General features: G+C 39.2%; 1 protein-coding gene across 15 annotated transcripts in view; it reads right to left on the bottom strand.

The window, feature by feature from the left end:
* EPB41L3 (erythrocyte membrane protein band 4.1 like 3) overlaps positions 1–27223 on the bottom strand; it is a 138424-nt gene that overhangs the window by 23344 nt on the left and 87857 nt on the right. For 11 of the 15 annotated variants that reach the window (XM_031588932.2, XM_090137400.1, XM_090137402.1 and 8 more), the window contains exons 4-12: positions 18820–18924; positions 16664–16706; positions 13207–13282; positions 11759–11977; positions 11584–11671; positions 7932–8084; positions 5846–5943; positions 4742–4917; positions 1968–2188 (exon numbers count right to left, since the gene is read on the bottom strand). In XM_031588932.2, the coding sequence (XP_031444792.2) occupies positions 1968–2188; positions 4742–4917; positions 5846–5943; positions 7932–8084; positions 11584–11671; positions 11759–11977; positions 13207–13282; positions 16664–16706; positions 18820–18924 (1179 nt within the window). The remainder of the gene's footprint in view (positions 1–1967; positions 2189–4741; positions 4918–5845; positions 5944–7931; positions 8085–11583; positions 11672–11758; positions 11978–13206; positions 13283–16663; positions 16707–18819; positions 18925–27223) is intronic. The other 4 variants (XM_090137405.1, XM_090137412.1, XM_090137407.1 and 1 more) reach the window with 1 other exon arrangement.

Raw genomic sequence — 27223 nt, 5'->3', positions numbered from 1 at the left:
ATGGGATTGCAGCCCAATGTTTACACAAAGGCTTCAATTCCCTCCCTCCTAATATTTTGCTTCTCTCTCTTCCCTAGCTAGAACAGGTTAAATTTTTATTTTTTAAATAAATGTACCTTTTCAGGCAACTTACATTCCAGAAATCAGCAACTAAAACCAAGCCTAACTTCAACAAATATCTTCTTTGTGAGCTTAATGCAGTAAACTCGAGCCAGTATCAAACGCTAGACTCATAGGACTTTATATGAGCAAAATACACAGAACTTCTTTTCATGCTGTAAAGGCAAAAAAGCCAAAGTACATTTCTTCTTTGCTAATCCAGACTATTCACTTACGGACATCTTTGCAGCATTAATATTTAGAATAATGAATAAAAAGTATGGATAAAACAAAGAAAAAACATCCTAGTAGGAAAAGCACACATCAGAGTATATATATCCTTGAACAGGAATATGATTTCAATCATGTCCCATGTTTCTTGAGACTGTTCTCTTCATAATAAATGACCAACTGTTGGCAGGTCCAATTTGAAGCAGGACTAAGATCCCTCTATAATTACAGGATTGAAACTCTGTTAAAAGGTGGTTTAAACAGAACCCACCTCCTAGGGAGTAGAAGTCATTCATTTGTGTGTGTTTAAGAATTATCAAGATGTTTTCCTAAAAATAGCTCTGACTATTTCTAGACATCTCCAAGGAACACATGATCTTTGAAATACAGCTGAACCTCTCCATTGACCTAAATTAACAAACACTTGGAACAGAATTAGTTGGATATTCTCTGCACGTATGATTTTCATCCATGTTTCTCCATGCAGAAACTAATGGAGTTGCAAAGAGACTCTAGTTAAATTCTACAGAGATTCTCTCTTTAGTTCTACAATTGAAGAAAATCTTTTCTCGTCTGCGGTTTTGGTAATTCAGTTCCTTTCTGATTTTTGTACCTTAATTGCAGCTCTTCACTTGAGGACCTGTACCTTTCGCTATGTACCTCATTATGCAATAAGGCTCGAAACTCAGGCTCTCAGATTGGCATTCATGATCAGTTTTGTGAGTATAAAGGTATGAAGTTTCTTCCTTGCAAATGCAGAGCATAAATGTTGCTTAATAAACGTGTCCCTTAGCAAACTTTCTGAAAGATATCCTATATTCAATACTCCATATTGGTTTTTTTTTCCTCAAAGTAAGAGACAGAAGACATTCTACACTGTCTTTTCTCATTCCACCTCACTTATCCTCACTATCAATCTTAGAAAGTCAGCATCTTCTCCATCTCTCTGATTTACCCCTTCTTAGTATCTCAGTAGATGCAATCCACAGCTGTGCGTGTTACTTATATGCAGTGGTGATGGGATTGAGCTTGGTGACAGACGAGCCAAATTTAGTAACTGAGTAGAGAGAGAATAATAAAAAAACAGTTTTCTTTGGTGAAAACTTCAGAATAAAGTAAATGCTTTTGTAAGCCAGATAATCAGCTTATAATAGTATGCTAATAGCCAAAAGATAATAGGAAAAAATCTCATTGAAATATATACAGGCAAATACATTGCTATGGGAAAGGAATGAGAAAAATACAATGGGTTAAAGAACAGACCTATGTATGAGGACACAAAACTACTTTGTTGCCCTGACAAAAAATAAAAAAATTGATAACCACACTGAAGTCAAAATACAACTGAAGACCAAAAGAGCAAAATATGCACTTCTAGGCTATTTTTGGATCTATTGTTAAATGGATTTGCTTCTCAAAATATACATTCTGATGGAAGAATTGGCTTTTAGATTATATGAAATGCAAAAGTACTATACAAATATTGATTCAAAACATTTAGATACGTATACATATATTGTGTATATTCTATGTTCCTCTAAACGCAGGAAGCACCTTCTCCCTCCCTAACAATTCTGTGCTGGTCTGAGCACTCTTCAAGCAGATCAGTTTAACAAAAAAACCCCTAAGAACTCTACCTTTGTGTCATGGCGTACTGCCGAGATGGGGGTGACTTCCTCTGCTCTTTTCTTTTTGCCCTCTTCATCATCTTTCTCTTCTTCTGCCTTTTTCTCCGGAGTCACAGTGGTTATCAAATTGGTCTGAGAGATGCCCTTTGTTGTGGCGTACTGGCCAGTACCAACCTCTGCAGCAGACACAGAATCCTTCATGTACATTTCATGGTTTTCATTCACTGATGCTAAAAGCAAATATTTAAAGAGGGAAAGTCTGAAATAGCTTTTGCTGAGAAGCTGCATAAAATTAAAAAGCTGGGTTAGTAAAACATCCAGATATTGCTGAGAACAAAGCTACGTCTCGTGTCAGGAAACTAGAAGCATGTGCATACATTTAAATAAACAGCTTACTTGAAATAAAGCCCTTAGCTTTTATATGCATAAACATATATTATGGATGCATATGTACACATTACTGCAGCTAATGTGTGCATTACACAGTTGTTAAATGTTAGCAAGCCATTGCTACTCTAGTCAGTGTAGCAATCAGAAAAAAATAATGCATTGCTATATATATCAGGCTGGAAACATATGGGAAAACATCAGCCATGGGGATGGAAGAGATTTTTTTTTTTTTTTTTTTTTTAATGTCAGAATAGAGCAGTACAGATCAAATGCAGGGTAAATAATGCAATGCACTGCAGGAAATGACATTATTGATGTAACAAACATGAAGTATCTGAGAGACAAGAAATCCGATCTTTCAATTATCAAGTATTAAATTCTGTCAGTTAAGTCAACTCGTTATCCTAAAAAATTCTGGAAAGTCATGGCATTTGATTCAATGGATAAAACCAGAATTTTCTAGGATGTAAATGCTTGATAATTTATCATACTTAATCGTATCTTAAGGATTTCAAAATAGAGAGTAAATATACAGATAGAATGTAATAAAAACACTAATGTAACACAAACACTAGATCCTGCTCTTTGCTCTGCAATTAATTACTGATTCACCAGGACTAATCAAACCTGTAAAGTTACTTGCATGTGTAGCAAACCACAGGGCCAGGATCACAGTGTAATTAATCATGATGCAGAACATTATTGGCATGTTTTTGTTACAGTAAAAAGATTAGTGAACAAATCATAAGCATTAATTAAAAAAAAAAAAAATCTTTTCCCCATTTGCACTTAGGCAAATTACCATAATAAAAATCTTGCAGAGTCTAACAAATGCTCAGGAAAAGCTTTCAGATATTTTGTCCCTTGGGAAAGAGCTTAGGAGGCGGGAGAAAGCAAAACAAGTAAAGGGAGACATCTTGTTTAGATGTTACAAACAAAATAGTGCAGAAGGGTAATTTCTGCTTTGAGACACATGCACAGCAATCAGGTCACCAGTTGCTTGGTAACAAGCAAGAAGCACATCAGAATTAGAGGATTCCAAAATTATTAATGACAAGCAGCACCTTCAGGGGGGAGAAAAGAAGGCTTGTCACTAGTACTTTTAAGTCAATGCTTCTTCCCCCCCCCCCCACTATTAGCTATATTCATTGAAATTCATTGGTAATATTTGACTAAATAATTCACTTTTTTTTTTTTTTAATAAACCATAGTGATTCTAAATTTAGTGTGAATATTTTTTTTCTACAAAAATAAATTGCAGCTTTTTTTTACTTAATAGCTGACAATAACAGCTGATGAAGAAGCTGAGAGTCTGCATCACAAGCTGGCCTAACTTAGAGGAGCAGCAAACCTCGATTCCATGAACCACAGAGAAAATGAGGAAGAGGGGGACCAGCTATTAAACTGCCTATGTTATTCTCCATCTTGCATGCTCAAAAGTGATGTATGTAAAAAGGGCTCATCAAACTAAGATGCTTGTGTTATTACTCTATGAAGGAATATAATTCATCTGTGAATTTAAATACATACTTAATTGAAAAACCTGCAAAAAAAAAAAAAAAAGGCCAAATTTAACAAAACCCAAACAATTACTCTTGTAAGTTCTGACAAAGCCTTGAAATCAGACTTGATTGAGTGGGAAAGCCCAGTATGGCAGATCCAGTACTTTGTTCTTTTCCCAAGCAAGAAAGTGCTTTGCAGGGGTGAGGCCAAGGAGTGGGGCCCATGAAGAGCAGGGTCTCAAACCATCCTGCAGGCAAACACCTTATAATTGCAGTAGCAGTAAGCTGAGGACATTATTTATCTGCAGCTTGCCTGTGGCAAGCCACAGGCCGCGCTCCCTATAATACTGTAGGTCTTGGTGTCAGATCTCTTTTCTCTCTCCTGAAAGGGAGCAGAAGTCATGAGGCAAGGACTTGGTTTCCTGCTTTTCTCTTTGGGGCTCACTGGCTTCCCAAGTGGGAGAGGGCTCCTGAGAAACCACTGCAGGCAGTCATTTCATAAAAGGCTCCAGAACAACAGAGAAGACGCCCTACTGAAAGTCAGCAAGCTTTGTAGGACCATCATGTGAGAGATTTCTCTACAGCTTTACCCTCTACTACCCAGGTGAACATTCCCACTGCAAAATTTTATGGACCTAATTTCCAAGTCCAGTTATGCAGACAACTATAAGTCGTGTCTCTTCCCACACAAGCTGTGCGCTGCAGGCCATTAGAAGAACTGGCTGTATTGATACAACCTCCATCACTGGTACATAGCGAACGTGCAGGTACTCACGTTCTTCTCTCAGCCGAAGTTCAGGGGATATGAAATTACAAAGAGGTTTCCATCAAATTTAAAGCAGTGACCATCACGACTGTAACTTCTGACCAAGTCAATGAAGATGACCTTACCCCCATCCAAGCTGCGGGACATCGTATAACGTTTACTAGAAGACCGCTCAAAGTAAGGTGCGGGCCGGTCTATGAGTGCGCTGGCTCTTCTCGTCTGAGCCTGTGTCCTACCGCTGTAACGAAACTTGGAGCCCAGTGTGAGGAACTTCTTTGGAGGTGCTTCAGGTAGAAGGAGCCTAAAACACACCGAGCGCATAGGGATTACTCCGCATACTTCACAGATCAGCCTACTACTTTTGCAGAAGGGAGAACACCACTGGGACCTGCATCTCACGGGTCTATGCCAAAAAAAGGGATCAAACAATGCCTCGCATATAATACTGTAAGATCTCTTAGCTAAAGAGCTAAGAATTTAGGGGCAGATTTGTTAACAGGGATGCAAAATTTTTCAGGTTAGAGCCTTCCCACCCTCTGTATTTTGGCTACGGAGTTTGCTGAAGAATCCATCCTCCTGCTATGGAGTTTATGCTTTAAAAATCAACTTCCTATTAAAACCCAGAAAACATTCCAAAATGTACAATTTCTTTTTAGATCCTGTGACGCTAAGATGTTTTATAAAAACATGCAGACAGCTTGAACCAATAATTCCAGAAAAGCAGAGAAATTCTTCACTCGAGAGGGAATTTTAAGTACTTAACACCCATTTTCATGTCTTCTTAGATGTCAAAAAAGTAGCTGTATATGCATGGTTCAAAAATTTCTCATTGATGCAAAACTCACATCTATGGGCTGGGTACTATAGGTGACCAAAAAATACACTACAGGTTACTGTCTGTGTTTTCATCTATAATTAAGTCAACTTTATTTTTTTTTTTGTTTTCACTCTTATACATATTTCCCAATAGCTTTCCATATACGTTATTCTACCTAGACAGAGAAATGTACGTGCAGAAGAGTCCCTAGGCTTTTTAATTACAGTGACTTATGTTATCATGCAGAGACAAAGCAAGGTAAGAACCATATAGTGATTTTAAACATTTTGTATTTTTAAGGAGTGCTCAGAGTCACTTCTTGATCAAAAAGACAATTTGATTTGAAGGGTTTAGTCTCTGCTGAAAATTTTTCATTGGATCTTATGGCACACCTTTAGGAAATGACACATACCTGAAAAATGTATGGTGCTCAACACACACTTTCCATAAGCGCTTTGCAGCACGATGATTTGGCAACTTAAACCCAATAGTGCTTTCAAACTGCTCAAACTAGGGAGGAAAAAGAAAAAGTACATATTTGATGCAGTGCAACTATATTAGGCAGTGTGCACAGGTACATAAGTTCATCTTAATTTCCTGTCTATACAATCTAATTGCAAAGGTAAAGTATGTGCTGATGTATATCATCATATATATATGCATCCAACAGACTACAGTCTCAGAAGGAAACTGGGAGTGGTAACCACAGGCAGCCTTCGGGGATTTATGGGGAAAAGCAAAATAACGAGCAGAACGTTTTTGATGGTGACACTGATGCTTTATGCACGATATTAACAAAAAGATCAGTTAAGACTTGGGAAATTTCTGAGAGAAACAAACAACATGTAAATGTTTCAACCCTGTTGTTTTAACTTCAACAGTTTAAAGAACAGTGGGAAGCCTGATAACAGCCTGGAGGGGAGCAATAGTCTCCTGGGACTGATTTGGTCTCACGCAGCCTTGTATTTAGAATTAGAGTGAAAGAACTAGAGTTAGTAAATCACAGTGTTTTTAACTAATTTGTATCCTGGGATAGATGAGAAGAAGAGCAGGTAATTGAAAGAGTTGGCTGGGGACACCAGGTGACCTCTCTAGGTTGTGCTGTAGATTTATATTACAGATGCAAAAGCTGTGACAGCTGCAACTGCTGTACGATGTTGATGACTACATGCAGATAGCTGAGTAGGTGAAACAGTGTTGCTGTGATCAGGGAAAGATAGTAGAAGGGCACTTGTAAGGAAGCCTGGATCTCTACGGGGAACTGACAAGAGAGAAATACATCAGAAAACAGCAAAAATAATGAAGATGATTGAAACAACACATGGGATGGTGACTCACATTATCAAATGTAATCTGAAATGGACTGCACTGATCATTTTGTGGTATTAACTACGACCTGGTCCCAGAAAGCTACATACCAACACCAGCAGAGCTCAAAAGGAGAACCTGAGTGCAGAACTGAGAACATCAGTGGCTCTTCTTTTTTTTCTTTTAAATTAAACTCGAGATGTGAGGTTGGTTGTTAAAACTGTGTCTGTTGTGTGACAGAAGATGTAAGACTGTATATTTTGGATGACAACTCTACAACTGCTCAAGCCCCAGTTACGGTGGTGGCCGCAGCAGATTTCCCAGGTCACTTATGAAGTGAGGAGTTGGCTCAGGACTCCCACTGCAGTGTTTCATTGAGGGAGAAATGCCATCCTCAACCAAATGACTTCTGTCCTGCTATATAGCTCCAACCTCTAAAATGGATACGTTTTTTTTTTAATCTGTTGCAAACTGATTGCTGTACCAGCAGCTGAAATTGAGACACTGTTTTGTTAATGATAATCTTGAACTCTTCCTGCGATTTTTGCTATGATTTATCATCCTGTTTCTGTGTTAACGCCTACTTAACAGGAGGTAAACCAACGCGTTACTGTCGGTGTATTTGCTATGCATCAGGCTGAGCCACGAGAGGGCACTCACGATACGAGATTTCACACTACATCCCGCGTCAGAACATGAGCCTCTATGGGCCTGGAAGGGCAAAAGCATGTAGCCAGCAAAATGCTGAATGATGGATGTTGCCCTCGTTTTTATCAGTCTCTGGATTTCGACTCGAGCTCCAAATATAAAATCTGATACGGTTATAAAATTTGGTATGACCTATCTGTGTCTTAGTGGGTAATATGAATAGACACTAATTCAATACACAACATGATGATGGATGATGAGCACTCCATGAATAAGCAAAATGTTACTTAAATTCCCGAAGTATTCATAATATGAATGAGCTCTTTGCATGCAGACAGCTGTTTATGTGAGTTCAGGGTTGTAAACAGAAAAAACATTTTACCTGTATTTTAAATATTTACCTAATCTTTCCTAAGAAAATCAACACAAATTAAAAAATATAAGGGAAGAGGAATGTTAAAGACATGACAAATCAACAAATCAATGAGACACAGGTTTTTTTGAAAAGATTTGTTCACTGAGGAGTGTCAGGATGTCCTTACCTCCCCTGGTCGGATTTTGATGTAGAAGTTGTTTCTTTTGTATGAAATTTTCAGAACCTTTGGCCAGGCAAATCTATTTATTCTGAGTCGGTCTCGGTATATTAAGAGGCCACTTGCGCAAACTCCTAACATGATTTCCACTCCTTCAGAATCCTGGAACAACAAGCAACATACTCTGTTGAACAACTCTCTCTTTAAATCCCAATACAGACACTCATATACTGTGTTTCTACCTGAGCTACCTGTTCTTCATGCACCAGCTACAACAGTGTTATTTCTGAGAGCTACTCTACTCATCAACTATTCCTTGCATTCAAGGAATAGAAAGGCTGGGCAGAATGAGAGAATGTCAGTGTTTCAGAAGTTATCTTTTAGAAAAACTATAAATGGAGGGAGTAACATTATATGTGGTATTAAAATGATGATATTAACCATATTACACATTTTAATTACTTCTTAAGTGTTATTAGGATAAATGCAAGACTGAAAATAAGTAGGACTGCATACACATTTACCAGTCCCAGCATCTCCCACACTCTATGAGTAAATGCTGTGAATCACACCATTTTTTCTCCTGTAGTTACCCTATCTTGGTTTTGGCTGATCTGCTAGCTTCTTTAATGCTGTTCTGCCTATGTTCAGTATTTTCACTTCCTCACTTGTCTGCTGTTGTATGTAAAATTACCAGTTGGCATAAAGTTGGACATTTAGATCAGAAAGGTTATTTTAAATGTGGCTGTTTTATAACTCATTTTGACAGGGAAGCAAGCTGTAGGTCAGACATGTTAGCATCATAAAAGCTTTGGCCAAAATCTTATTAGAATATACCTAAACAGATGTGTATTTTAAGTAAGAACTATATTCTTCTCTTTCCTTTAGAAGCTTTCAAATAGTCTAAGTCAATTTTCAGTGTATCACCACTAGCCTGTATAATTCTATTTTCTATTTAGCTAAGCATTAACAGTGTTGGAGAAAATAAATGTTTGTCTTAAAGAATAGAGTCCTTTGGTAATTATTTTAAAATAACTTAGAGTTACAAGTTTAACAACAGCAGCTACGAAGATGTCACTCTGTGATAATCAAGAAATGAATTAATAATTTGCTGCTAGTTTTCCCACACAATAGAAGTCTAATTATGTTTAAGATGAGCACAAAGGCATATGTGGTCAGATAAAAAAAAAAAGCAACAGCACAGCTTGAAGTAAAAAAAAAATGTTTTAAAATCAGATATGTGACACAGAATTAGTACCACGAGGTCACTCCAGTGTTAAAAAACACATAAATAAAGGATGTTGTGTTCCAACAAAGATGGTGTCACACCAGAAAGGTATCTTTTCAATATAGAGTTCTCAGGTGGTATCATAGTGGGCCACTAGAGAAGAAAAAAAGGTAATCTTTTTGCTGGAGTTCAGTTTGCCAATTTCCTAGGCCAAGAGGAACCTCTAAATACAGCAAATACATTTGAAAAAAAAATGAAGCCTTATTGCTTGTAATCACATTACCTGGAATGATCCTGAAATGCTCACATAAGACATATAACTGCAGATAGAAGGGCTGCTGTTTCTGCTATACTTGCCCAAAACCTTATTGAGAAATGCTTTCTTCCTTTCCACCTTTACAGCAGATCTCAAAGCATTCAAAGCTTTTTTTGTTTGTAGGTATCAGAAGCTGCTTTTCAGTGTGAAATTATTGGTGCCAATCAAAACCTGGTTAAGAGGGAAATTGGGCTTTTTTGGGGGGAGCCATAGAACACAACACTCTTTGCTGCAACATCAGGAGACATCGAGCTCCTCACATGAATGGAAGGTTTTGTCAGAGTGCTGACAGCCCAGAGGACAAATCTGTCTATCTGAACACAATTTTAATTATAGCTCTGTGCTACCTAATTGAGAGCTAGCTTTAACAGCAGTTGGCAAGCCCAGCATCTGTTGAATACCTCAGATACCTGCACAGCCTTAATGAATTGACACTGACACTGAGACATCTGCCACTGCATGACTTCAAAAAGGCACCCACAGAGACACTTGTCCAGCAGCCTGATACCATCCCATCACATCAGCAGGCCTAATTAAAACTAAATGCTACTTCTCATGCCCATTCTAATTTTCCCTTTTTTAGCTCCATTTTTGAGATTGCTATTGGGTTTCTTAATCCACAGACATACCCAATTCAGTGAGCAATACAGCTTTTAATATTAAGAAAATTACTTTAGAGAGACATTGACTTGCCTACCAACTTACTTTTCTCCAAGTCTTTCAAGATAAAGAACAGAAAAGTAAAAATGGACACTGATACTTTGTAAGGAGGAGAAAAGAAAGGTTATCTCAGGACATCCTAACAAATTTCACAGCCTTTATCCAGTCTTTAAAAAGAAAAATACTCAGCCCTTAATGCCATGCTATGTCAAATTTTAGTAATGAAGCTCGTAACATATCGAGAACAGGAACTCACTTTGTTGCTGTTCTGCAGATCTCTTTGTGTTGGACAAAGGATGTTGAAAAAAAGCTACTGAGTGACATTCACCAATCCATTTCTATCTCTTCTCCAAAAGTGCCTCAAGATTCTGTGCCTATCTGCAAGACGCAGGAAGAGCAGCGGCATGCCTCCTGGTCAAGTGCTGCCCATTGAGCCATACCCAGATTTTTCATTTTCAGTAGTGGTAATTAAGAGAACACAAAAGATTGCTTTGAATTTTGTAACACACATGCACAATTCCTATGAAACGCCCCACGGAAATGGCTGCAGGCCCTTTCAAGATCCGAACTGCAAATTTATCTCAGTTCTTGAAAGGATCTGTTGCAGCATAAAAACAGGCTCACAGCAATTTGACCTTTACAGAAAATGCAGCGCTCTGCACAGCTCAGGAGTCTTTCTTTGGTACTCATTTGCCAAGGATGCTTGCTAACCTCAGAGATGTTAACATCCATTAACCTTACTTTGATAAGTGAAGAAAAGTTGAAGAGTGGAGGGTGAAGTAATTGCTTATTTGGGCAAAAAAAGAAAAGCCACAGATACAAAGCTGGCAGGTGACTCTCCCAAGCCACAAGAGAAATGACCATTTTTGGTTTTTAACTTAACCTGCTGATCATTAGGGAAATCACCTCATCGTGGGAGAATGTTTCCAGCAGAATTACTGCCCTTCCAGTCAACTGGAACGACCACATTTCAGAAGAGAGATCAGCTGCTACTTCCCTACGACTATCAATCTGATTAGGTCTTCAGCACAGCTGAATGACTGCTTCAGAGTTCTCTGCATGTTGGAAATGATCTGTTTATTTAGCTAAGATGCCACACTTGGCCTTATTAAATTGCAAAATGTAGCTGAAGGAAATGACAATTGATCACTCTCCAGATAGCTTCTAATATCCTTTCTCATTACTGTGTCCATTTGGCGTTTTTTTCCCAAAGGGTTAGGCTGTTTATTCAGCACAGAGTGTTGATGTGAAACAACATGTAGTCTATAGGCTGAATCATGTTCCAGTTACAAGATGCTTATCCCAGGAGTCACCTTTCTTCACACTGACTAGTGATTTATCCCCCAATCTGCCTGTCTCAGAACAGCAAGAAAGAATAAATCAGAGTCCATGCAAATTCAGGTACATGAGAAAGATGACTATTGTGGGTTCCCGGCAGGAAGAACTGCAGTCCATACCTTGGCATGATGGAGATCTACTCCATACATCGATAACTTTTTGGCATTCTCCAGAAAATGCATCTCAGCCTCAGCAGGTGTCATTCCCCTGAAGAAAAACAACCAACTTGAGCATTGATATTAAGGAAACAGAATATGAATTGAAATGCAACACCTACAGCCATCATCCACCTACCTGTGGCTCTTGTGCAGCTCAATCACCTTATCTTCCAGCTCTTTAGTGTGATTCGGTGCAAAGCGAAACTCACTGACATAGTCACTGCCGTACTCATCAGGGTCGTAGTCACCAAGCTCAGACTGCACAGTGTAGGAGCCCAGCAGGGCAAGGGTGACAAAGGAGCAAGGCAGCCGGCCAGACACGATGTCATCTCTCAGCTGCAAGCAGAGGTAGTACCTGCAAAGGAGCACCGCCACTGCTCACACACAGCTCCTCCAGCCCCACCAGCAAAGGAGCCACTTCCGAGAGGCAGCAAACACCCAAGCCCAGAGCTTCTTGCATTATCAATAATTAAGAATTAAAAATATCCTTTGCCTAACTTGTGGGTAGCAAAGCTTAATTAATCATTATAAAGCTGCATGGAGATTTCTTGATAAAATGTGTTGTCATTTTGTTTGGTGATTCAGGAGAATTATCCATAGGTTTATATAATATATTACTGAGATACAGCTAACTGATAACTCTTTTCTTTAAGGCGAAACATAAAATAACATTCCTGAAGGGGCAGCCATTCAAAAAAAGATGTTTCTTTAGTAAACTGAGAAGCTTTCTCAAAAATACATTTAAACAGTGAATGATGTTAAAAGCACAGAGGTAAGCACTGATTAGAAGAAACCAGGAAAAAGTGAAGAGCATTGGCTTTGTAGTTAAGACATGGAGTTCCCTTGGGAGGCTTAAGGGTGAGAAAGAAAGCCTGACCCTTCCAAGAGCTTTGCTGCCAATCTAATGCCAACCGGCCGTTGCTTGGAGGTGAGGTATGATTTTTGGTGCCTTAGTCAACACAGCTTACCCCAACACGGAGCTGATACATAAAACGGATTTGCACCAAATGGGAGGAATAAGGAAATGTTTCAAATATTTTTAGCAAAGATACAGTCTGTGTACCTTGAACCTAATTAAAAGCAGTAAAAGCAGGATAAGGGTAAAGAAGGATAAAAGCAATCCTTCCCTTCAGCAGAGCTCATTATCACCACATTCATCATACCATACACACCAACCACACACCTAGCCCAACAGTGCACAAAATTTACAGTCATGCTTGTTCTCCTCTTTTCTTTCATACTTGTGATTTTGCTAACAATAAAATCTTCTTACCATTGGCAAAACTAAACATTGGGCATCTCTGTGAAAATCAAAATAAATTCTCCAGAACACGTATATGAAAAAAGCTTGTTTCTGGTGTTAGATTGTAAATAAATAAATGAAAAATGTTGTCTGAGTTCAGAGGACCAAACACTATTCACAGTGTCCTTTCTGTCAAAGCATCACATATTTTCCATAAGCTCATATGAGAAAGCAAATCAATGGGAATATAAAACGTCCCCTTTCTTGGGTAATTAGAGAATAAGTGCTCTAAAGAACAGCTTTTAAGGCCCTTCTAGAAATGTATTTAATGTTTTAAACACCTGGTAATATCTTCAGATAGCTGGGCAGGATCCGGAGGGTAGAATTTCACATTAAACGCAAACTGCCAAGCACCACCTGGAAAAGAACACAGGTTTACTGAAAGCGCACTGGGATTACAAATGGAGATGTTCATGTTATTTGATTACCAGCAAATTTGAAAATAATCCAGTAAAAAAAGTAATAAGAATAGGATATAGTATCTTTTTCTTGTGTACCATTCTGGAGATACTGATTTTCCCTTTCACAATTATGGTATTAGATCAGATCCTCCTTACAGCTCTTTTCTTATTTAGTAACATTTTCACTGAGGCGAGGACCCTAAGGGAGCAGCAATTCACTGCTAATACTTACAAAAATTCAGTCTGAAAAAAACAAACAAACAAAAAAAACACATTTACTGGAATTAACCACCTGAAAACACAGCTTATGCTAACTCTAAAAGCAGTAATTCCAAACACATAGGCCCTGGAAACATGGCAAAGTAGGTTTCAAATGAGCAGTGCAGTGGCAGCCACTGTTGAGTGATAGAACACTACAAGAACAAATGCAGAGACTGTAGCTGGAAACTGGCCTTAAGCACAAAGTGAGGAAATTCCTACTTAGTAATTTCAAGTCAGTTTAGGTGACCTGTGGGATACAGGCTTGCATCACTGCAACTATTTAGCGAAAAGTGTTTTGGAGAGTTAGCATTAGATGTTGTTCATAAGAATATAAAGACTGGGGGAAAAAAAAAGTATTGAATACTGCAATGTAAATATGAACACTATTTTCTAATAAGAGAGAGGTTATACTAATGCTTATCTCTAAAGCAAGTGAAAAGCAGCAACTAATCCCAAACCAGAAAGTGCTAACAAGCACCATGGTGGTATCTCATTAACGGGACTTTTCAGTGAGCTTCATTGTGGAATACACATCACATATGTTCATAAGTTACAGTATTTCTGCGCACAAGAAACCAAAGATGAAGTAATGACACTTAAATTTTCTGAAATAGATCGAATATTTCAGAAATTATTGCAGAAAATAATCTAATTACAGATTAACTAGAAATAAGTAAATGTCTCTCTCAGAAAGTTCTGTATTGGCAGTGTAATAAGAAAATGCTTGTGTGTGCTGTGAAAAACAGGACTCCTGATGAACTCATGATCTTCAATCCAGAGGCACCTTGTGTCTGGGCACCTGCTAATGAACATGGGTTTTCAAAGTATATCTGGTGTAGAAAGCTTATAAGCTGGACAGAGTGAATGCCTGACTGGAAATACTGCAAGATCTTCCCGATTGAGCGTTTGGAGCTATTTTACTTAGAGATCTCAAGGAAAATGCAAAACATGACTGGTTAAGATAACTGAGTGAGAAGCCTTCTCCCCTCACTTACAGGGGTTTAAATAACACGCAGTAGGTTAAAACCAATGGGGCACAACCAGAGGCCATGGATACAGTGACAGCCTTGTTTCTCAGACACTGGAAAGAAATCACCAATGTTTGTAGTAGAATCATGAATATCTGAGTGCTCTACAGCACACATGTATTTTTGTGCCTTTTGTGATATGTCGTGCACAAGAATCCTACTTTTCCACACTTCTCCTGTTCCCAATTTCTACAGTGAATTCTCAGAGCAAGTAAATTATCACTGTCATCTCTTGCAAATACAACTGTCCCCATTCCACATCCAGCTCTATATTTTTCTGCCTTGGTTAATCTCTCACTGTCACAACCTTTCACTGTCCAATTCACAGCTTGGGCACATATTTAATGCATTTCACATCAGCAGTTTGAAGCTGAGCTGCTTTCCTTGCACTGACAAACAGCATAACTTGACTCAACAAGGTCTCCAGCACCTTCCTCTCCAGAGCTACCTCCATCATGAACTAAAAAAAAAGCATACAATGGAGCACAGATTTTCACGGCTCTTCTTTGCTGATCATTTACTTATAATGGAAATAACAGTAGTGGAAAGGTGCAGCTGCTCACAGCAGCAGAGGATTCAACCCTTTGAATCTCAGAGAGGGGACTGACTCATTTGCCAGGCCTGATCCAAGATACGTGAACCATCAGATAGGTTTGCTTGTAAAAACATAGGTACTAGGTTACTTACAAAATGGGCAATGACAAAAAATACTCAGGTTTTCCAAAGAAAAAAAGTAACACACACAAACATTTCATCAATTTGAAGAAGTGAGGGTGAAAAAAAGGCAGGTCAAGTTTCGAGCCTGGCAGTCCTGACAGAGTTTTCCTTCCAGACATTTTTGAATTTCTAATGTAGCAGACAGCTAAATTTAACAACAGGACTTTTTAAAATATTCACGTGAAGCAGAAAATTGACTAGTTCTCTGTGAATTGAACATTCATTTTAGAAGCAAAGTTCAAGCTTTTGAAATGCAGAAAGGGAAGTTATTTTAGAGTGCTATCTTTGCATCAGAACAGTATTTCAGTGGGGGTACTAATAGTGTGCCTGGATTTGATATAAACATCAGTAGCATAAATAAGTAACATATATATGTATATGTATATATATATATATGACAGGCTGAAAGAGCTGGAGCTGTTCAGACTGGAGAAGAAAAGGCTCCAGGGAGACCCGATAGCATCCTTTCAGTATCTAAAGGGGGGTTATAAGAAAGAAGGAACAGACTCATTAAGTAGGGTTGGTTGTGAAAGGACAAGGGGAAATGCTTTCAGACTAAAAGAGGGGAGATTCAGACAGGACATAAGGAAGAAGTTTTTTACAGTAAGGGTAGTGAGGCACTGGAACAGGTTGCCCTGAGAGGTGGTGGATGTCTTGTCCTTAGAGACACTCAAGGTCAGGCTAGATGAGCCTCTAAGCAAGCTGATCTAGCTGTAGGTGTCTCCCTGCTTACTGCAGGCGATCCGAAATAGATGGCCTTAGAGGGTCCCTTCCAACTCAAACAATTCTGTGATTCCATGATTCTGCATGTAGGTAGGGATGAGGGGTCTGTGGCACACCTGCCCCACAGTGCTTGTGGGCAGAGGGTTGAGGTGAGAAGCTTTCTCCATACAGGAAGGTGCAGGGGGGCAGGCCCCTGTGCCTCGCAGTGTCAGGACACCTCTCCTATGGATGTTTTTTGGAGCGGTTGCGACCACAATGGAACATATGATGCTACAGCTCTGCGGCCCATCTGCCACCAAGATCTTCCAGCTTGGGACATCAAGCCATGGGACACCACACCAGGGACACCAGCCAGACCCTTTGCATGATGGAAGCCAACAAGGGAACAGGCACTACAACCCACAGATCTCTCTGAGGCAGCTTTCCGTATGTACAGAGGCCGCACTGGCTGGGAAACTAAGGCTGTGTCTAGTGCTAGCAGTGGAGAACAGATAAAAACAGTTTGGAAACAAAGAGACTTATTTTCTCAATTTTGGGGGTCTGGGTACACCAGAAGGAAAAGCTTTCCAGAATCACTGAAAGAAAAATACAAATGATAACAAACTTACTTCGGATCTGCTTTTTGATTTCCTTGGCAGGGTCCAACCAATTCTGAAAAGAAAATGTTTCCTTTCTTCAGTTTGAGTTAGAAAACACAATCAACATCATTTTTAAAACAGTGCTATGAGACAAAGCTAGAAAACCTGCATGCCCAACCCTCTTCTCTCTGGAGCAACAGTGGGCGGGGGTAATGGTAACTTTCAGAATGAGGATTGCTACTGATCTTCGTAGAAGACATGCAAATGTGCCATAGGACACTGCCCCATTTCTAACTCTCTGTAAACATGAGGGCATCTCCAGGGGCAGAGTTACTGCCAGGGCTGCCCTCATCCATGTTGCCCCAAGCCTGGTGGCTTTGTAAGGACATCACACAAAACCCTATTGAGGAACTTAGGATTATCACTGTGATTTGCTACTATTCCCTGGCTGCCAAGGAGCACTGCTGGCTGAAACCAAATTCCTCTAGAGGCAAGCAGGAATCTGAAGTCCCTTACTGCAGTCACCAGGGCCAGAGCTGGCAGCTCATAGAGCCCCCTCTGCCCTGCCTCTGTGATACAGGGAGGTGAGGACCCCACAGCTCTGTCTTATCTTCTAATGGAATTGAATTAATATTTAATGTGCCTTGCAGAACCCAGAACAAAAAGTTCACCTCCCCGAGGAAAGTTCCACTTTCTCCAAAGAAAGAAAAACAGATGTATCATAGAAAAAATATTACAGAAATATCAAACAGGCAGAACACAACAACCCTTAAACCCAAGAAAAACAACCAGTTTGCAGCTGTCCAAATGCAGTTAGTGGTGCAAAACATGAGCCTGAGGAGTTCCAGTTATTTCTGAGCTTTCTGTAAAAGCACACTATGCACCAATAAATTAAATGTTCATCAAGATTTCTATTTTCAAATGTGACGTGATGTGAGCACATATTTTCTGGCTGGTAGGTGTCTGGCAAAGGATGGAGGTGAGATTGCTAAGTACTTTGACACTAGAAATGTGCATGTTACTGAACTATCTATAAATATGGGATCACTCCATTTTCAGCTGTTTAGCTCTCTAAAGTGACTGGTGATCTATACTTCTAAGCCACCTGTTTAAAATGAATGATTTTTTTTTCTTTCCAGTACAGGAATGCATTCCTCTCTGGAAATGTACTTCGACATTTCCTTAACTTTTACTACAATGTAAAACTAAGTATATGGTTAAGTATTATCTTGGACTAGATTGCTTAAGTGTCTGCTTAAGTGACTTTGTGAAACAGGAACAGAATCCTCATATTTAGAAATCAGTAAGAAAGGAGAAGAAAAAGAACCCACTCATTTCTTATGTATCATATATAGCTGAAACAAAGGGAAGCCTAGAAAACAAAGCTGTTCTCACCTGGCATAAAGAGCTAAAGAGGCAGTAATAACTCCAGCCCTATCAGGGAAGACCTTTGAGACCATACAAAGCACAGAATAACTTCACCTGGTGATCTTTGCTAAGAAGTTTTGTTACTGGATTCTTTAAAAATATTTATCATAAAATGTCCAAAAAAAAAGAAAAAAAAGAAAAAAAAAGCACCATGCAGCACTTGAAGTATCGATACTCTCCCTTTCATCACAGTGTGCCCACAATAATCCATATATTACCTGAGCCTTAGATCATCTTGCACTCTGTTAATACTGTTAATACACAGCTCATTTAATGCTAAACATGAGTTGTAGAAATACAGAATGAGATTCACTATTGCTGTCAATTGCTTATGCATTTAGGCAAATGAACAATGCTACGTTAAGCTAGGTCAAGACTGGAAATCAAGATTTCTTGGAAGTGGAAGTACTCCTGCCTATCTGTACCTCAAACTAATATTATTAAATAAGCCACATATTAATATTATATGCTTAGCAGTATATAGGAACACAGAACCAACTTTCATCGATGGCAGTGATGTAACAAATCAAACTAGAAGGAGAATGAGATATATGATTAAATTCTTTCATGCTCACACAGACAGAAGCCAAGGAAACCCAGGGGATGCTCTAGGAGTTATAAAAGTAATAACTCAAGGTACACATACACAACTAGATGAGAAGACAAAACACTTCTGTACTGTTTGCAACTGTATGGGTGTGCCTCAGGAGAGCTCTAATATCCACATGCCAAAGACAAATCACCATTTTGTAGGATACCTTTTGGTTTTCTGTGTCTCTGTACGTTAGCCCAAAGTAGTCTTTTTCCAAAAGGTTCAGATGCTCACACACTTTGTCGAATAGCACTTGACCTCTGGAACGTTTCTGTGGAAAATGAAGAGGGAAAAAAGATCACGTTTGAAAAATAAACATAACCATTAAAATAGCATCCTTACTGTTTAATCCTCAAACCCAACCCACACATGATTTACTTCAACTCATTCATTTTTTCAAATCAATTGATCTGCAGGTTCATATGAATCAACTGAATGGGGCAAATTCACTTTTCATAAGAACTCAGGACTTGCTGCGGAGTTAAAAATAAGTCAGTACATGCCATATTGCAAACATCAATTAAGAGATCTATGCTGTCTTTCACAAATTGCAACTTCAGATTTATTGTGAAGATACATCTCAGTAAACCAGAATGTACTCTGTTTGCAACAGTGGTAACAAACAATGGTAAAAATATTCCCTGCAATGGATTATTAGAGCTGAGATTTCGGCAATCCATTGGAGGAAAAGCCAAATGCGTAGGCATTTCTTGCTTTGGTAATATTGTGGATTAATTCCAAGATCCTTTTCTGTCTAACATACAGGGAAATACAAACCATTTACTGAAATCAGTGCGAGAGCCTAGTATCTCACATGGAATGAAAGTGGATAAAAAAGCATTTTCTCAGTGTTCCACTGACCTTTTTCATTGCTAGAATGTTATATGAAAAGATAACTCATTGTCTACAGCAAGAGCTTTTAGCAGGAGGATCATGGTCTCTTTTATTGGACAGTAAAAATTCAGGTCATCCTAGTTCTCAGTGTAATATGTGACATTGAGAAAGAATTTCCAAAAAAAATCCCACAGCCACAGACAGAAATGTCCTATTCATAAGTATCTGTGCCAACTTTAATATGCGTTAGCTATGACAAGGAATTCAAAATTATTTGGGCCATCAGACATTGTCTGCTTCCCTACGTGCGCCTCAGCTAAAGGAAAAAATCTCCCCACTTCATTTCAAACATGCACACACACATACATAAATATTTTAGTTGATGTCAGCCAGGCAGTTTCTTTATCTGTAACATACACACGACTTTAAGCAGAATGGAAATACATTAATTAATTCAAAAGCCAACAGAATGCTGAAACAGAAGACAGAATGCTTCTTCCAAATTTATCTTCATTAAAATAATGAGGGCAAATGCAGAGCACTGCAGACATTGTCTTCTGTCTGCATTACACAGTGGCCATTTGTGGTCAAGTGACGCCAAATATATTCATTACAGCCTGTCATTCCTCAAAGGTCACCCACTTGAAGCTGCGTCCCCTTATCACCCCACCATGATGGCAGTGTCACCAGAGCCCCTCAGTAGGTACATGCATTTTCAGAACTGTGCCAGCTCTCTGACTTACACGAATGGAGCAGAGGAAAACACAGCTTTACCCACACCATGCTGCCCATCCAGCAGCATTGGCCGGGGTGTGCGAATATTTCACAATCCAAACTGATGGGGCTATGCCAACAAAGCTGGCCTCCAACTGTTTTAGAAGTGATAACAAGCCAACAGAAAATTAAATAAATAAAAACAAAAAGAGGTTTGCTAACACTCAGCAAAAACATTAGGAACAATGCTGGAGTAAGTTGCAGAGCATAACCTAATTTTTGTTAAAATTAGTATTTCTGTTGAGGCTCTGGTGATACATTAGATAGGATTGAGGAAAACATACTCTATGGTTTTATTGATAGGGAGACTGTAGGAGTGGCTGCTACAGTCTAACACGTGTTCTTCAGATGACAGAAAAACCAGACACAGAAGTGTATCGTAAGAGTACTAAGCTAACTGAATTTACTGAGTCTTCTAGCACCATCTGAGCAAGCAGCTTTAGGCTTACTTACATTTTGTCACACACATCCAGCCTTGGATCAGGAAGCAAAAATGCACCCCAGCTCCTTCATAATTTCAAACAAATGTTAATTCTTCTCACCCCAGACTTGGAAGTAATTAACAGAGCTTGATGGTTTTATATTTCTGCTTCGTGGAGACAATTCCACTACTGATGCATACAGAAGAACAAAACCAGAGTCCTCAAGCCAAATGGTCACATCTCTGCTGCAAATAAGCAATGCCATATTTTGCCAAGCATTTCTACTTGGTGACAGACTAAGTCATTACACCAAATGGAGATAAATAAGCAGACAACTTGAACATACTACTGCTTGCATCACTGCACCATCTACATTTGATTCATCACACTTCAATGTCCTAATTTAGGAGTCACACAAGGTCAACATGAGAGCTGTTTTACATGGCCGATCTGTGCAGCTACACAGATGTCAGCTTTGAGAAATAGGAGCTAGCAGCTGCAAGGTACAATGTTTTAACAGGGAATTGCACAAGACTGTTGTATGTGGTCGTGTTATAATAAAAATGCTCAGGATTTCTACACATTGTGAGCAAGTGGGACTAAATATGAGAAGCTGGAATAACTTGCATGTCTTATTTTTTTTGCCTGTGACAAAATCTGTCCTCCTCCTTTCCTAGGACGGTACCCAAGTTACACTGAGTTGCTTTTCACAAAAATCCTACTACATCTGAATACAGGAAAATGTTGGTGCTGCAAGAGGGCTTCAGAAACACCATGTGTACCTGGCAGCCTTCCCTGGGCAGGATGTTCTCTTCCCTGAGTGATGGCTGAGAGTTAACCTTACAAAGACAACTTTCCTTACTGTTCACAGAAAAGCCCATCAGCATTAAGACAGATGAGCTGCTGCCCAAGTGCCTCTTCCCAGGTCAGAACCATTGCTGAAGCAGGATTTAGGGGACTCCTATCACTTAGGGATGCACACTGCCTGGAAATGGAGCCGCCACTGCTGCCCTTGCGAAGCACAAAAGCAGTGAGGGGCAGCATCTGCATAAATCCAGAGGAAATTAAGAAGTTTAGATGGGAATACATAATTAAAGGAAATGAGCAGACCTCCCACACTCCTGTTAATTACTTTTAGTTTACCAAGTACTCAAATTAGCATTGCAGATATGTCGTGGGCATCATTGCTTCAGCAGGGAGAGAATGGGAGGAGGAGTAGAGAAAGGCTAAGTTACCCACCCTAAACCTTCGCATTCCTCAGTTTTGGTGTGACAAGACCAAGGCAATGAAAGTCTCCTGGTTACTGTGAATCACAGCTTAATATCAAAAATGTCAAGCAATTCTCAGCAGGCCAAAAGAACATGCTTTGTGCCTTTGTAATGTTTTTAGTGAATAAATAAATAAATCACAGTAAAAAAGCAACCAAACTCCATGCTATAAAATATTGGCCATGCAAATGAATAGTTCTTGTGAAAGGTCAATATGGAAAGAATCTCCTACAGAAATATTCTCAGTTACATTTCATGCATGAATGGGATGAAAGGAAATGTAGAGATGTGAAAAAAGAGATACTTTGTTCATGTTTTGGGAAAGCAAGATCATAGAAAGAATGCAAAACATATATTGAACAGTATAAATGAGTATAGAAGTCAGAGTGCAAAAATTAAACTTTTCACAGACTCTTTCCTGCAACTGTATAAAGCCCACAGCTCTCAACGAAAAAGAACTGAAATTAGAAAAAACAGCCTTCTAGTCAAGCTCCCAGTGAGAAGAGCCAACAGCAGTAAACTTGGCAGGTCTTCACCCACCAGCAATTCCCACACCCAAGGCAGTGGAGAAACAGCATCCATCTTTCCTTGCCAGTTTCTCCTCTGCTTTTGGATCCAAGCCTCTTCTTCCTCAGGAGGCAGAAGTTCACAAAAGGCTCTCCAAGTACCTATTGGCTTTCCCCAGAAACAGCCCAGGCTCAATCCTTTCCACATCAGCTATTCCTGCTGCTCCACTCCTCAGTAACCCCCAACCTGGCTCTGCAGTCCTCTGGACTATCCAGCACCACTGGCCCTATCTGACACCCCCCCTTTCCTCTACTCCTACTCTCACTGACTGGCTTCTGCCACTCTTTCACAGTAAGCCTCTGCTCAACATGCCCCCATCCCCATACAGTGCCCTAATCCACTCAGGGGATGTTCTCCCTTTCTGTATATTTGCTGATGATAGCCTTTTTCTGAAGCAATGAAAAAGAGAGAAAAAAATTATTAATGCTATTTTCAGGTTGGATTATCAGGAGATGGATCTTCATCAGAGGGTGCTCAGGCCCTGGAAGAGGCTCCCCAGGGGTGCAGTCACAGCCCCAAGCTGCCAGAGTTCAAGGAGTGTATGGACAATGCATTCACACATATGGCCCAATACTTGAGTGGGCCTGTGTAGAGCCAGCAGTTGGACTCAATGATCCCAACAGGTCCCTTTGAACTTGAGAGATTCTATGATTCTATTCAAATTAAATATTTTAGGCAAAAATGCAAGTACTTGGCAGATGGAACAAGTGTGTATGTCCACTGCATCATCCACAAGTTCACGAAACTTCTTCAGCCAATATCCCTCCATTGTACCTCTGTCCCATATCAGATGGTCAGATCAAGGTAAAATATTGCATATCATTTTGAATGGGGAGCTCAAAAACTCAGTTTTTCATTTTAGCTCTACAAGGATAACAAGATTATTAGAAAGTCTATTATTCTCTCTCTGCTCCTTCCGTCCCACACAACTGGGATGATGGCACTTCCCTGCACCTCCACAGTTGCTAAGGGGTTAATTGTTGTATACCTGATGAAAGCGCAGAGAGTTAGTCTACTCTCATGCTCTATTTTTATTCACTAGCAGATTACCCTCCTCTCACTGACAGGGAAATAGTATGAACAGCTGAAGAGTAGAAAACAACCCCCTCCGCTTCCTAGAAATTAAAGCTCTTGCAGCCCCCAAAGTGTCATATTTTCAGAGCAGCGCTATTTTTGCAGACAATGCTGCAGTCTCACGTGTATGCAAAATGCTGAGCAAAGGCTGAGGGAGGAGGCTGTCTGCAGCACGAAGGTATGTGTGCGCTGTCTGAAAGCAATTACAAGCAATCGCATTGAGAGTGAGTTTATAGGTAAGGGAAATCCAGGAACAGGGTCCCCCAGCCAATGAGCTATAATGGGATTTGTTTGTGCCACCCCATACCCAGCATCTGCACTGCGTAGCAGCTACAAGGTCATGCACCCCACTGAGTGGGAACTTTGCCTCCTTGCTGTTCAGCCAACGAGCAGAGAGACAAACCACTATCACAGCTGTGGACTTGGGTTTCACATGGAAAGTGTACATTTCTTTCTGCACAAATATCACCGCTTTTCTCAGACAAGCTGTCACACTGCCAGCGAACAAGCAACACTAGCACTAGCCTGGCCTTAACTTCTGTACAATTACTGTAATAACTCCAGTGGGCACTGTCGCTGGAAGAAGAACAAACAGATTAGTATCATGAAATCCTGCTAGAAATAATTGGACTTTAAATGATGATGAGGTTATCTGGTTCACATTCCTAATTATCATTTGCACTTTCCAATGGATCTCAACAATACACTGTATAAATGTGTGGGCTGGCTCCAGTCTTGCATGGAGTAATGCATTTTGGCATGTGACTGTACTCACCTCTTCCTTTTCCCTCATTCTGTTTGGTGGCAAAGTATTAGCTAATTTTTCTAATCTACAATGAACGATGAAAAAGATTCTATGTTCAGACCACTGATTTTATTTCATATTACTGTCTCAATTTAAATTGCCTTTCTATTGACAGCTCAGTTTCTATGCTGCACAGATTATCATGATGGTGCAAACACAAGAAAACGCCCCGAAAATTTGAGATGCATATAGCATCATCTAACTATCATACACAAGGGAGAACTTTCATACTCCCCATCTTTCAGCTTCTGCAATTATTCCTGCAACACAAACAAATGTATATGATTAGCTGTTTGTCAGGAATACTTTGTACTTGCCGCAGCAAGCACTCTTCCCACAAACTCCCCCAGCTGAGATATGTACAGTAAAGCCTCAGAGTCACTGAATTCCAGCTGTCTGACAGCGTTCACAGTCTTTATTCACCAGTTATGCATCGTCCATAGAAACTGAGCCAATCCTAGAAAAAGCATGACCTGTGCAGTCTTCATTTGTGAGTAAAGGAGGCCCGTGCATGCAAGCTTCCTAGTTCACTTTTGTAATAAGAATCCTATCTCTGTAGAAGGGATCTAAACCTTGTAAATATGTCACAATTTTATGTGTTTATGCCAATATTTGCACAATTTAATGCACACAATATCTGCACTCGCAAACATATACAACCCTATGAGTATGAAAATGTTTGGTGTCATTCCAAATGTGGAGGAGCAGTTTACCATGACCTCAAGAGTCACCATCTATGGAGAGTCAATCACAATAATTCTGGTAAAGAACCTATTTTTATCTTTATGTGAAATAACAATCTACTCACTGTGACATTTCTCATATTCCATGGAGGAAGAGTTTGAACTGGCCAAGATATGAAGGCCTAACCATTGCATTTTAGGCCATAACACTTCCATCAGAAAACACTTTGTCTTTTTTTTTTTTGTTAAACTAATCAGTACGTAATCAGTATTTTTCATTTGAAAACAGAAAAAAAAGAAATTAAATAATAGCAGAGGGTTAATTTTTCCCAAGGAAGATAAATGTATAAAGCCATTCCAAAGAAGTTTGACTTCATTGCCCTTCCACTCATTTGTAATTTTGCATTCAGAGCATTTGTTCTTGTATTTCTTAATCTCCTCTTGTTTTTCTCCACTGGGAAAAGGCAATGAAGGAGAAAGGTGACAGAGGAGGAAAAAAACTTCAAATTTCTCTGGGGATCTATGATTTCTCAACTGTAGCCCTCAGCAGGAACATAAGTGGGTAACATTCAGGAAGAAAAACAGGATGGAGAATCTCTCCTGTAGTGTTAATTGGCAAAAAATCAGCAAGTTTTCCCCTGGTTTAATGAAGTGTATCGCACAGACAACATGTACATAAGTTGCAAGATGAGGTCATTTAAAAACAAAACATAACTCAACGACTGGAGTTTAGCCCTCTTAGTCCCTTGCTGTTTTTGCTGAAAATTCCAGAAAAATCAACATTTTGTTTCCTCTGAAAGTAAAAAATGTTGAGAAAGATGTTCTATACATATCATAATATGTTGTAAAGAAAGTCAGTTCTATTACAGACCAAAACCTTTGCAGAAGTTACTTGAAGAAAGCTGCACAATAAACTGACAAAGCAAGCAAATGGACAGAGCAAATAACAAACATCCTACTATATCTCCTATATGGGCAGATCAATACAGATAAATTGAAATAAACTGAAATAATAAAAAAAAAAGAATGCATCTAAGAAATGAATTCTTACTTCAACTATTTTTATATTTCTTAGAGAAAAATCTGCTTTGGTATATATAGAATATTGTAATTGAACATGCATGAGGATGTTTGTCTCTTGGAGATATTTATTAGCGTAACACTCTCCACTCAGTTTGTAAGCAGTTTGCTTCATAGTAAGGAGATACTGAACAGGAATTTCCCAATAGTCTTTTGGATGGCAAAGAAAATAGTAAGTTTTAAGCAAAAAACATTCACTTTTCGACTCCCAGAAGGAAATGCTGTTTAATCTTTCATGTACTTAACTACAGCTACTAACTAAATTTCATGGGTAAGCTGCATTTGGAAACATCCCAGGTCACACATCCAAACACAATACATGGGAAAAAAAAATCCAAAACAATTCAGTCAAATGTGAAAAGAATTAGAACTTGACAACTTCAGAAAGCTTTAGTTTAATAAGAGGCTTTTTTTTCCAGTATGAATTCATTTCATACAGAGTGCTCTGCCTGAAAGCTGCATGCCACTTCAAGCTCTCCAAATGCTCTAGTTCTTTATTAACATTTTTAAGTGTGAACCTGCCCGTAGATCTCTGTAGGTGACTAACGTATTCAAGAAGTTTGAAATAAAAACCTGAAATACTATTCCACCTCTGCTTGAGGATGAATGCCACACAAGAGAAACTTACATTCACCTAGAACGTATTTCAACATATAGGGAAAAGTGATTTTTTTCCCTCCCCTTCATAGTGATACTGTAATTTACCCGCTTCTTCATCTTTGTTGTGTACAGTACATTACTATTCCTGAAACCAGTCCCTTTTAACACCTATCACTAAGTATTTAATAGAAGTATTTAGGTAAACATGTCTATGCTATAGCTACATACTTGCACCTAGCGTTGGTGACATTGTATAACATGGCATAGTTTTTATCAGGGCAATCTTCTTTAATACAGTTTCAGCTTGCAATCCTAAAAAGCCAGCACTAATCCAAAAAAAAAAAAAAAAAAAAAAGCAAGAAAAAAAAGCAAAAAAAAAAAAAAAAAAAGCAGGCGATTGCTAAATCCCAGTAAGAAGATTGGTGACCTAGTCCTGACGCTGGAATCGAACCAAATTAGGGTC

Source organism: Phasianus colchicus, chromosome 3 (genome assembly GCF_987193195.1).
Source record: "Phasianus colchicus chromosome 3, bPhaCol1.hap1.1, whole genome shotgun sequence".
Classification (NCBI taxonomy): Eukaryota; Metazoa; Chordata; class Aves; order Galliformes; family Phasianidae; genus Phasianus; species Phasianus colchicus.
Note: the sequence above shows the minus strand (reverse complement) of the source record. Positions and strands in the feature narration are given on the sequence as shown.